This window comes from Rhincodon typus, chromosome 25 (assembly GCF_021869965.1).
Source record: "Rhincodon typus isolate 14 chromosome 25, sRhiTyp1.1, whole genome shotgun sequence".
In the NCBI taxonomy this organism is placed as follows: domain Eukaryota; kingdom Metazoa; phylum Chordata; class Chondrichthyes; order Orectolobiformes; family Rhincodontidae; genus Rhincodon; species Rhincodon typus.
In genome coordinates, this window is record NC_063356.1 from 11596632 (window position 1) to 11607986 (window position 11355).

The window sequence follows — 11355 nt, forward strand, 5'->3', positions numbered from 1 at the left end:
ACTGCAGACAAGTTAGACCAAAGGGTCTGTTTCCATGCTGTACATCTGACTCAATGACTGTTACTCATGGACATAATCATGAGTTTATTTTTTGTTAATATGACATTGCACTAATTGTTTAAAGACTATATTTTGTAATGAAGTGAGTCAAATATAATAGACTGGGACTTTCTTGTCAGGTTTGTTCACTTCCATACTACGTAACTCATACAATCATAGAATCCATACCATGTGGAAACAGGCCCTTCGGCCCAACAAGTCCACACCAACCCTCAGACATCCCACCCAACCCCATCCCCTATAACCCACCTAATCTACAAATCCCTGAACATGGGTAACTTAGCATGGTCAATCTACCTAACCTGCACATCTTTAGACTGTGGGAGGAAATTGGAGCACCCAGAGGAAATCCACGCAGACATGGGGAGAACATGCAAACTCCACACAGACCGTCTCCTGATGTTGGAATTGAACCTGGGTTCCTGGCACTGTGAGGCAGCAATGCTAACCACTGAGCTGCTGTAATTGCTCACTTAATGTTTACGCACAATACTGTTAGCATCAAATGTCTGTCAATTATGGACATTTAGAATGAAAAGTGTTTGGAATTTGTCAGTTCTATATGGGCTGTTTCACGTGAGGTGCTACCCCATCCTGGGAGGGGAAAAACTGAAGTGGTCCACTTTACTTCTGTGGAACTAAAGCAGGATATTTTTCAAAGTAGAAACATGTGAAGTCCTTTTATTGCCAACTTTTTATTTATTGATGGACCTGAAGCAGAGTTCTTTTTGCTTGGGTCATTTTTTTTTTTGGAGAATGGGCCAGACTGAGGTCAGCAGCATAGCAGTGGTGCCCTTGACTTTTTAGAGATTAGCAGCCTACTCTGAATTTGCTCTCTTTCATGTGGGTTTCCTCATTCCTGATGGGAATTTAAATCTGCTGTCATGCCAAGGGGATTACCAGGCATCCCATGCAAGCATATCAGCTAGCAGGTAAGTCCCAAATCGATTGAAGTATTCTCTCAAGTGGCAAATCAAGAAGTAAATACCTCTTAATTTTTAAACTCTTGCAGTTGAAGTGCACACTGGGATTCGTGTGGAAGATGGGGGATCTTTGAACCCAGAGTTTCTGGATCATAGGCAGGTGCATTACCCACCAGACTACAGGACCTCCAGTGTAGACTTGCTCAAGTATTTTAAAAAGACAGGTGGTGCCTTGTATAACAAGTCACCCTTTAATTTTAAAAAAAAAAAGTTACTTTTTATTTCACAGCAAGAGTACCAGGATAAAAGTGAAAGTTTTCATCGATTCCCTATTTGAATGTTATGCTCTGGGGATTTCAACAGGTTACTTGAAGAATGCAAAATCACTAACAGTAAAACCTGGATTTCTGCATCACTTTGCATAATGGCAGGCTTTGTAGTTGCTGTCAGTTTTAATGAAGTAATGATGGCAATTGCTGATTGTTTTTGCCATCATTGCCATAGCAAAATCCAGATCGGTGACACATGCTATCTCTGACTGTAACTGGATCTTTGCTAAATTAAATGCTTTAAAATTGTTTTCGATGCCGAATGTTATTGCTATATCTTTATCTCATTACTTTCAGTGGACTTTGCATTGAAGATTATACAGTGGTCTGACTCGGAGACTGTTCGACTCCAGCTTTGGGATATTGCTGGTAAATGCTTGTTTTAGTTCACATTCAATCAGAAAAGTTTACAACAAAGTCTATCCTTGTATTCTTTAAAGAATACATGTCTATATTTGTCTTGACTAGATCCATGATTGAAATGTTAGTACAAGTAAATATAGTGAGCTGCTTTAGGAAAAAATAGTACAACACAACATTGTCACCTAACACCTGGACTCTTGTGTACAGAAGTATGCAGTACCATTTTAATTCGTGGCAATAATTCCCCAAAGTGAGCTGCTTAAGTTTGTCACAGTTGGGAAAGAAACATTTGACTACAGTTGAAATAATCTTCAAAACAAGATTTGAGTTGACAAGGCAGTAATTTTCTGACAACTGTGTCAAGTTTTCTATCTTGGAAATTGTTAGGAAGATGTATTTGACAAAGAAAATGTACATCAGTTGCACATGGTATTACTCTGGGAAATTCTGGGAAGAGGGTCACTTCTTTACTTGTGCTGAATCAGTTTCATGCTGAGAATAGAATGACATGGTAAGACCCAATCAAATAGAAAACAATTACTACTACTCTTCAAAGTTATTTCATTTCTAACCAAACAGTAGAGATACATATATTAACTTTAAATTTTTCCTGGAATTGGGAACAGAAATGGGTCATCCAGCCCATCAAGCCTGCTGTGCTAATCAATGATTGTAGTTGATTGGAAAACTTCAGTGCCTTTTTTCCACACAAGCCCTGTAACATTTGACACAACTGACCAAAAAATTATCAACCTGTGTTTTTATACTCAGTGAGCTCCCATAGTCATCTGGTGTAGAGATTTCCAACAAATATGATAGTGATTAAATCTAATATTGTTCTAACTACGAATTTTCACTTGGTTAAAAATGATAACACTTGTATCCTGAATGATAGGACGTCTAAGTGGGTGATGGATTACTTTTGACAACAGGATGTTCTGCTTTATGCCTTGTATACTTAAAGACAAAGTGTCTCCAATATCTTAATTAAAAACACATCTAAGTGAGTTTATTGATTTGAAAATATCTTTTTTTTTATGGAAACAGGAGTGACAAACTCCCCTGACTCTGACCAAATCTCTTGATAATTTTGAGTCAGCAGGTTTTACTGCATCCTTTTTCCTCTTCACATCTCCCTTCAATTTTTGTCACTTGAATTTTTACTAGACAAAGATTACCAGTCTTCCATAAGTGAAAGGACTGTAAGTCAGCACCCTCCTTTGTGAATAAATTATTAAGTTTCCTTTATTTGTAGGCCAAGAGCGCTTCACCTCCATGACCAGACTATATTACAGAGATGCTGGAGCATGCATTGTTATGTTTGATGTGACAAATACAGCAACCTTCCGGAATTGCCTCAAATGGAAGCATGATTTAGATAGCAAAGTTGCTTTGGTGGATGGAAGCCCTGTGCCATGTATTCTTTTGGCAAACAAGGTGAATCAAAATCTCTTTGATGCAGCATTTGTGTTCTAAGACTTGTTTCTTTATCTGTTTGTAATGGATAGCTTCTAAACTCAATGTAACTGCAGCACTTTTGGATGAAAGAGAATTTGTCAAATCTTAAGAGAACTGGTATCTAGAACTCAATGCAGAAATCTCTGGTAAATTTGTGGATTTCTTTTTTTGGGGACACCTAACAAAAATATTTGGGTTGTGATCTGTCTTGCAAGTGAATCAGGTTGAGTGGGTGGAAGCAACGGATATTGTTCTTGCATTCAAGCATTGTGGAATTTAAGTATGACCAGAAAATATGATTTGGGCATTATGCCCTTACATTGTTTTCTTCTTGAAAAATCTCCCCAATTCACTTAGTAACTATTTAAAAACTAATGGGGAAGAGCAGAAGATTCCAAGAAATAAGATTTGAGATTGTTTTCTCCATGACTGGTATTCTTCTCTCCTTTTTCGCAGAATGCAATCATGGTTCTGTCACAATCTGGTTCTAAAGGGATTTGAAACTTGTGTATCTACATTATATCTTGATATTGACATTTTTAAACATCTCCATGTTGGTGTGGGAAGAACCTCTGGTACTTAACTATTTAAAGTTGTTGGCTTATCGATTTGTTCTCCATAATGTTAAATGCACATAACATGGGGTGTGTACTATAACTTAAATAACATGTCCCCTTGAAAATCCTTTACTTGATGAGAACTACCAATCTTGTAACTTATCAGTTACGTAATGTATCTTTCAACTCAAATGAAGGAAATTTGTGTTCAAATTTTTTTAAAAAAACATTTTGAGCATTCTTCCAGTCCCAAAAAAATTAAAATACTGTTTTGACTCTTCAGTTTTCCAATATTATTTAAGACTTGTTCTGGATCCCTTAAGTCTTTAGTAGCTTTCATTGCCAAGTCCCAAAAGTGTTCAAATCTTTCTTTTTCTTCTTCAGTGTATGCCAAACAGTTGTTTCTGATGTGCCTTATGAGGCACTACATTAAATTTCATCTCCTATTCCTGAACCCAGCAGCTTACTTTATTCATAAGCATTTGTATGCCGTCAATCTGCTTGTACAGTTGCTTGCAGCTTTCTTTTGGTGGGTTGCTTCCAAGTGTGAACAGAGAGAATTTGAACTGCTACAAATCTCCACTAGTGTGCAAACTTGACTCCTATTATAATTATAGGACAAAGAACAAAGAAATTTACAGTACTGGAACAGGCCCTTTGGCCCTCCAAGCCTGCACCAACATGCTGCCCGTCACAACTTAAAATCCCCTACCCTTCTGGGGACCATATTCCTCTATTCCCATCCTGTTCATATATTTGTCAAGATGTCCTTTAGAAGTCACTATAGTTTCTGCTTCCACTACCTCCCCTGGCAGTGAGTTCCAGGCTCCCATCACCTTCTGTGTATAAAAGAAAAAAAAACTTGCCTCCTACATCACCTTTTAAAACCATGGCCCCCAGTCACTGACTCTTCCACCCTGGGGAAAAAGCTTCTGACTATCCAGTCTGTCCATGCCCTTCATAATCTTTGTAGACCTTTATCAGGGTGCCCCTCAACCTCCATCGTTCCAGTGAGAACAACCCAGGTTTCTCCAACCTCTCCTCATAGCTAATGCCCACCATACCAGGCAACATCCTGGTAAATCTTTTGTGTATCCTCTAAAGCCACCACATCCTTCTGGTAGTGTGGCGACCAGAATTGAACACAATATTCCAAATGTGGCCTAACTAAGGTCCTATAAAGCTGCAACATTACCTGCCAATTTTTTAAACTCAGTGCCCTGGCTGATGAAGGCAAGCATGCCATATGCCTTGTTGACCACCTTTTTCCACCTGTTTTGCCACTTTGTGACCTGTGTACCTGTACACCCAGATCCCTCTGCCTATCAGTACTCTGAAGGATTCTGCCACTTGCTGTATATTTTCCATCTGGATTAGCATTACCTCACATTTTTCCGGATCAAGCTCCATCTGCCATTTCTGTGCCCAAGTCACCAACTGATCTCTATCCAGCTGCATCCTTTGACGGTCCTCATTGCTGTCTGCAATTCCACCGACCTTTTGTGTCATCGGCAAACTTACTCATCAGACCAGTTACGTTCTCCTCCAAATCGTGTGTGTATATATATTACAAATAGCAAAGGTCTCAACACTGATCCCTGAGGAATGCCACTAGTCACAGCCCTCCATTCAGAAACACACCCTTCCACTGCTACCCCCTGCCTTCTATGACCAAGCCAGTCTTTTTTTTTTATCCATCTTGCAAGTTCACCTCTGACCCTGTGTGACTTTACCTTCTGTATCAGCCTGCCGTGAGGGACCTTATCAAGGGCCTTGCTGAAGTCCATGTAGACAACATTTATTGCCCTACCCTCCTCGATCATCTTCGTCACTTCTTCAAAAAAACTCCACCAAGTTCCCCTTCACAAAACCGTGTTGCATCTCGCTAATACACCCATTGATTTCCAGGTGGGAGTAAATCCTGTCTCGAAGAATCCTCTCCAATAATTTCCCTACCACTGAGTAAAGCTCACCGGCCTGAAATTAGCTGGATTATCCCTGCCACCCTTCTTAAACAAAGGAACAACATTGGCTATGCTCCAATCCTCTGGGACCTCCCTTGTAGCCAGTAAGGATACAAAGATTTTCCTCCAGGCCCCAGCAATTTCCTCCCTTGCCTCTGTGTTGTGGGATATATCCCATCAGGCCCTGGGGACTTGTCTACCTTTAATGTTTTTCAAGACCTTCAATACCACCATTCTTTTGATCTCAACATGACCCAAACTATCTACACACCTTTCCCCAGACGCATCATCCACCAAGTCCTTCTCGATGGTGAATACTGACGCAAAGTACTCTTATAATACCTCGCCCATTTCCTCTGGCTCCACGCGCACATTCCCTTCCCTGTCTGAATGGGCCAACTCTCTTAATCCTGTTGGCCAGTGACTTTTCATGACCCATTTTAGCCCTCCTGATGCCTTAAGTTTCTTTTGACTTTCATTGTATTCCAGCCTTAAATGCTTTCTTTTTCTCTTTGATTAGGCTCACAATATCTCTCGTTATCCAAAGTTCCCTAAACTTGCCATACTTCTCCTTCATCCTTAAAGGAACCTGCTGATCCTGAGTTCCCAGCAACTTACACTTGAAAGCCTCCATATGTTGATTTGCCCTCCAACATCTGCCTCCAATCTACATTCTTCAGTTCCTGCCTAATATATCATTTGAAATAAACATTACTAAAACTAAACACAAACCGAAAGAACTGCGGATGATGTAAATCGGGAACAAATCAGAATCTGAAGGAAGAGTCACCGGACCCAAAACACTAATTCTGATATTTTTCTTCACAGTTGCTGCCAGACCTGCTGAGTGTTTCCAGCAACTTCTGTTTTAACAGTTGGACAACTTTTGCCCATTTTGTCCTTCAATAGTTCTGCTAAGGCTTTTGTGATAGGGTGGCTTTATTCAGTCAATTTTATTTTTGGTATCTTTGCATGTTTTGCATACACAGTTTCCCTGGTTCTCTATATATATTGACTAGCATAACAGCTCAATATATTGGAGGTCACCTCTGTCCTGTACTGAAAGTTTAGGGCTCCCTGATAATCGAGCAAAGATGGGCATATAGAAAATTGCTAATCTCCACAAATGCTACCAAATCAGGAAAAAAAAGGAGCTGCTCTTCCTCTTGCCCTGTTACAGTGCAATGTGAGAGCCAGTCTCCAATCTCTTTGCCAAGCAGATAAGTGATCCATGGGAGCTTGAGTTTGAGAGAGAAATGTTGGTTTTGAATTGCAAAAAGTTGAATTTCACACTAAGGAACCACCAGGTGGTGCTGCTTTCTTTTTGTGAAACTAACACCATGAAACAGCAATTTTAAACATCATCTGAACTGCAAGAAAAGTTTGCAGTGTGGTTAAATGAATGCAGATATTACAAACACTCTAATATTTTTCAAATGTGCAGTAAAGCTGATTTCTGCCAACACCATTTGGATGGGAAGGAAGAGATGAATTGATCTTAGTTTTATGACTGAATTTTCAAACCACTTTTAAAACTGTCACATTTTTCCTTCACCTGCAAACAAGAAACATTCCTGCGACCAACAAAGTAAAATTTTTAAAACTTTACCCTCTGAAGTCTCTGAAAGAATTTATGAAAAAAATCTGTTAATATGTATGCAAATGTCATTTTTAGTTTAGAAAATTTGGTACTATTTGCTTTACTACCTAAAATGGAGCTTTGTTTGGATAATGCTTTGTATTTTGAAAGAAGGATTTTTTTTCCATGCTTACCAATTCTTTTCACCCCCCCCCTTTCCCTCCACTCCACAAATAGTGTGATCTGTCAGAATGGGCAATCAGCAGAAGTGAGATTGATCTCTTCAGTAAAGAAAACCATTTTGTTGGTTGGGTTGAAACTTCAGTGAAAGAAAACAAGAATATTGCTCAAGCCATGAGGTATGTTATGAAACTAATTTCTTTGGAATTATTCAACTTTTTCATTTACTAGATAACTTGTTACAGGAAATACTAAATATTACATTTTGCTGCTTTGAGCAGTCACAGGGACAGGAAGTAGACCATTCAGCCTGACAAACCTGCCCTGCTATGCCTTACAATTTTTTATTTTGGTTTATCAAATTTTTCACTGCCAACTACTCAATCTCCTAACCCTGTATCCCATTGGTAATCAAATCCATCAATCTCTACCTTCAAACATACTCACATTAAGCTTCCTCAGTCCTCTGGGGGATTTCCAAAGGTTCACAACCCTCTGAGTAGAGCAAATTCTCTTTGAATATGTAGGGAAACAAGTTTTTTTTTTTTAATGTAATCAATTTAAAAAATGTTTTAGTATTCTGGACATACATTTAAAAACTAAAAAATCTCACTTGCTTTATTTTTCAGAGTATTAGTGGAGCACTTGATGTCAAAGCCTAGTTTGGGACCTCTAAACCAAAACCAAGGGGATTACATTCAATTGAAAGATATGTCAAAAAGTGAACGTCATTGGAATTCGGCATGCTGTTAAAAAATCAGAATGCACTACTGATGTGAACTTTGTATGATCTCCATGTCTTATAATGAATTAAGTTAATTAGTTTTTTTCACCAGACAAATTCTGGAGGAGTTCTGAACATTAGACTATTATGATTCTCATCCATGTAAGTTAATAACTACATTTTTTAATATTAAATGGGTATGATTTTTGATCAAAAGTTTTTAATTGGCTAGTGCTCTAATTCTACAAGAAATTCAGTTCTTCATTCCTTTAGTGTAGGAACAGGAATACAACTTGTTACTTCATTACCAATAAAAATTGTTAAAGGTATGGACTATGACAAACTCGAAACTCGGTTTAAATCGAGTAAGGTTGACTTTCAGTATTATAAATTGGTAAACTTTCTTTTAGAGTATGATCAAAGGTCACAGAGGGAAAAGTATAAACTGCTCCAAGATTTTTGTTTTGGTGGTGATGAACTGTTCATGTCATAACGTATGTTTACTTGTGCCAATGCCTCTGTTCTTTTCTGGTTTGTTCAGTATTACATTCTGTACAATACTTCTGCTGTTCTACAAGTTGATGTGACACACTTTGCATTAAAAGTAATAAATCAGATTAGATATTGCAAATATTTCTCCATAGAAATAGAAATTTGATAAATCCTAGGAAGTCTAAAACAACTTGATTTAAAGCATGTTCTTGCATGTTTTACCACAACTTAACTTAGTGTGGCAGCAAATCCATTTATTGAGCTTGTTTCTGGAAAGCATCAAATACCTAATTGTCTTTAGGTGACAATGGCATCATAAAGCTTATGGGAGTTTACAGTTTTTGTAACTAAACGTATCTGTTTGTAGATTTGCTGCAATTCACTTTGTTTTATGAATTTAAATATTGCTTCAATCAAACACTCCTCTAGTCCAATAATATTTTAAAAATTATTATTGGCCTTTAAAATCACCTGAGTGCAACTCTTGAGTGAACAACTAATCATAAACTGATGCCACAAATTTCAGTACATGTTCCATCTGTATAAACTGCATGGAGTTATTTTGCATGCTGTAGTTCCTTGGCTTGATACCAGTTTGGAAATTTGGAAAAATCTGCAAAACCTGGATTTGAGCTTTTTTGACTATTTGAAACAAAAATCCAAATTCTTTCAAGTAAACTAACAGATTAGGAAAGGTTTTGCCTTTGAACAAGTTGTGTTTTTTTTTCTTTTTTTGTTTTGAAATCCCTTTTTCATTTTCTGTGTTATTACGATTTCTCAGTGAACTGTTCCTAATGTTTAACTTTCCTTCTTTCTTACACAGCCACAGTGAGCATAGGATTGCCTTCCAGGTCTTCTGCCAAATGACACTTTCTAGAAACTTTTAGCCTCAAATTACACTGAAGTTGAACACAATATTATGCTTTTTAGTGTCCAGAAATCTCCAGACTGTAACTTAATTATGTAGAAATAGTGACATTTGGGAAATCTTTGATCACCTGTAACACTTTCTGTAATTTGCTAGTAAATGATTGCTGTAAAAGAGCTTTATGAATTAGTTCTGAATAATTAAACATTTTTATGGTAGCTTTAAGGCTGACTTTTTTTCTCTTTTGGATGATGAAATATGAATTTCCAGATTATAAATCATGGATTGGCTTTGAGCACAAATTCCATTTAAAATGATGTATACCTGATTTATGGGTTTTATTTGTTTTTGGGATGAGAATGTATGTATCAAACTTGTTAATCTACAATCTGTGGAATACCAGGTAGAACTGATATTACAGTGGTATTATGCATGCATTACACAGTACTTCCTTCACAGTGTACAATCTGAATAGTGTGCCAACAGCTAAAAGGAAACATCATGCGCGTGATACTCCTTTTTTAAATAGTAAATTCCCAGCACTGCTATTTGTCACCTCCTTTCTATCTAATGACTAAGTAAAACCCAGTTTTTGGATACAATTTAAGTTGAACTGCTTGCACTCTCGGAACTCTTCTTTCACTAGGTATATACTGTATAATGCAACCTGTGATTCCAATGGATTATCTCAGGACTATAATTCGATGACTGACTTTGGTGAAATGTTTCAACCTTGCAGTGTGTTCTGTCAACTTTTAACCTCACTGCATGCTTATATTGGTGACTAAGAATGTAATCCTTTGACTTCCTCATTCTGGTGCCATTATAAATTACTCATCAAGTGAATTTCATGTTGTCATGCACTTGTACAGTTGTGGTTTTTGCATCCTTTTTATGTAAAATAGATGTAATATATATGCAATAAAGAATTTATTCTTTTTATTAAAAGAGCATTCTGATTTTGTGGGGTAAATGTTGAATGTTTTAGACTTTGCTGTGGTCCAAAATCTCCAATGATTGAGAGGATCAAAAATTAATGTACATGAAACAAACTGGGACAATGCTACAAGATGCTTCTTCCATGCTGCAGTGCCCAAAGGATAGTGGGAAGATGAGAATTCAGCTGCATTTTGCTTGCCACCTTATCTGTAGTAATTATTTGGAAAATGTCTATCCATTTTACCAGCTCTTGAGTGGTGTTGAATCTAGAAATGAAGCTTGGCTCAAGTAGCCCATTTCTGCCCTTAAGCAAGTCCAACAGCCAGGCTGCTATTGTAGTGAAATATAAGGGGAGTGATTAATTGACTTTTCATATCAATTATCTGTAATGTCTCTGGCAAGGCCAGTGTTTGGTTGACCTTCCTAATTGCTCTCTAGATAGTGGCAAGCCATTTTTCCAGAGCGGCTGTAGGCTTTGTTGTAGGAGCTCTAATTTTTTTTAATGTATCAGCCTTTCAGATGAGCCATTTAAATTGAGGCTCCCTCTAAGTTTTCAGCTGAATGTCAATTTTTTGTATTCTCAGTTCAAGATCCTCTGCCATTTTGAAGTGAGAAGTTCTCATCAGAAATCTGGTTGTTATCAGGTAGTTGCTGTGTGCAAATTGCTACTTGTGTTCCAACACTACAATAGTGACTACTCTTCAAAAGCATCTCAATGAGTATAAAGTTGAGGTGTCATGTGGCTATAACAGGTGCAACTTAATTCAGGCTTTTTTAGAGTACAGGATTTCTGGATTTTGACCCAGTAATGACAACCTTTACAAGTCCAAGGTGATGGTGTAACATTGGAGAATTTAGCAGGTGATGCTGTTCCCATGTTTTGCTGTGCTTCTTCCAGGCACTGAAGATTGTACACTTG

General features: G+C 37.7%; 1 protein-coding gene across 1 annotated transcript; it reads left to right on the top strand.

Moving 5' to 3' along the window:
* Positions 1–471: 471 nt before the first annotated feature.
* On the top strand, positions 472–10445 carry LOC109927159 (ras-related protein Rab-7L1). The gene is made up of 6 exons (XM_048611930.1): positions 472–992; positions 1610–1681; positions 2931–3112; positions 7471–7592; positions 8043–8299; positions 9453–10445. The coding sequence occupies exons 1-5, from the start codon at positions 971–973 to the stop codon at positions 8164–8166; spliced, it is 522 nt and encodes a 173-aa protein (XP_048467887.1). The 5' UTR covers positions 472–970; the 3' UTR covers positions 8167–8299; positions 9453–10445.
* Positions 10446–11355: the final 910 nt, after the last annotated feature.

What these genes read in the sequence shown, in the direction of transcription:
- LOC109927159 (XM_048611930.1), top strand. Translation starts at nt 971, where the DNA reads ATGCAAGCATATCAGCTAGCAG. An exon ending in GTATTCTTTTGGCAAACAAG is followed by an intron (nt 3,113 to 7,470) that starts GTGAATCAAAAT and finishes CTCCACAAATAG; the next exon opens with TGTGATCTGTCAGAATGGGC. An exon ending in AATATTGCTCAAGCCATGAG is followed by an intron (nt 7,593 to 8,042) that starts GTATGTTATGAA and finishes TTTATTTTTCAG; the next exon opens with AGTATTAGTGGAGCACTTGA.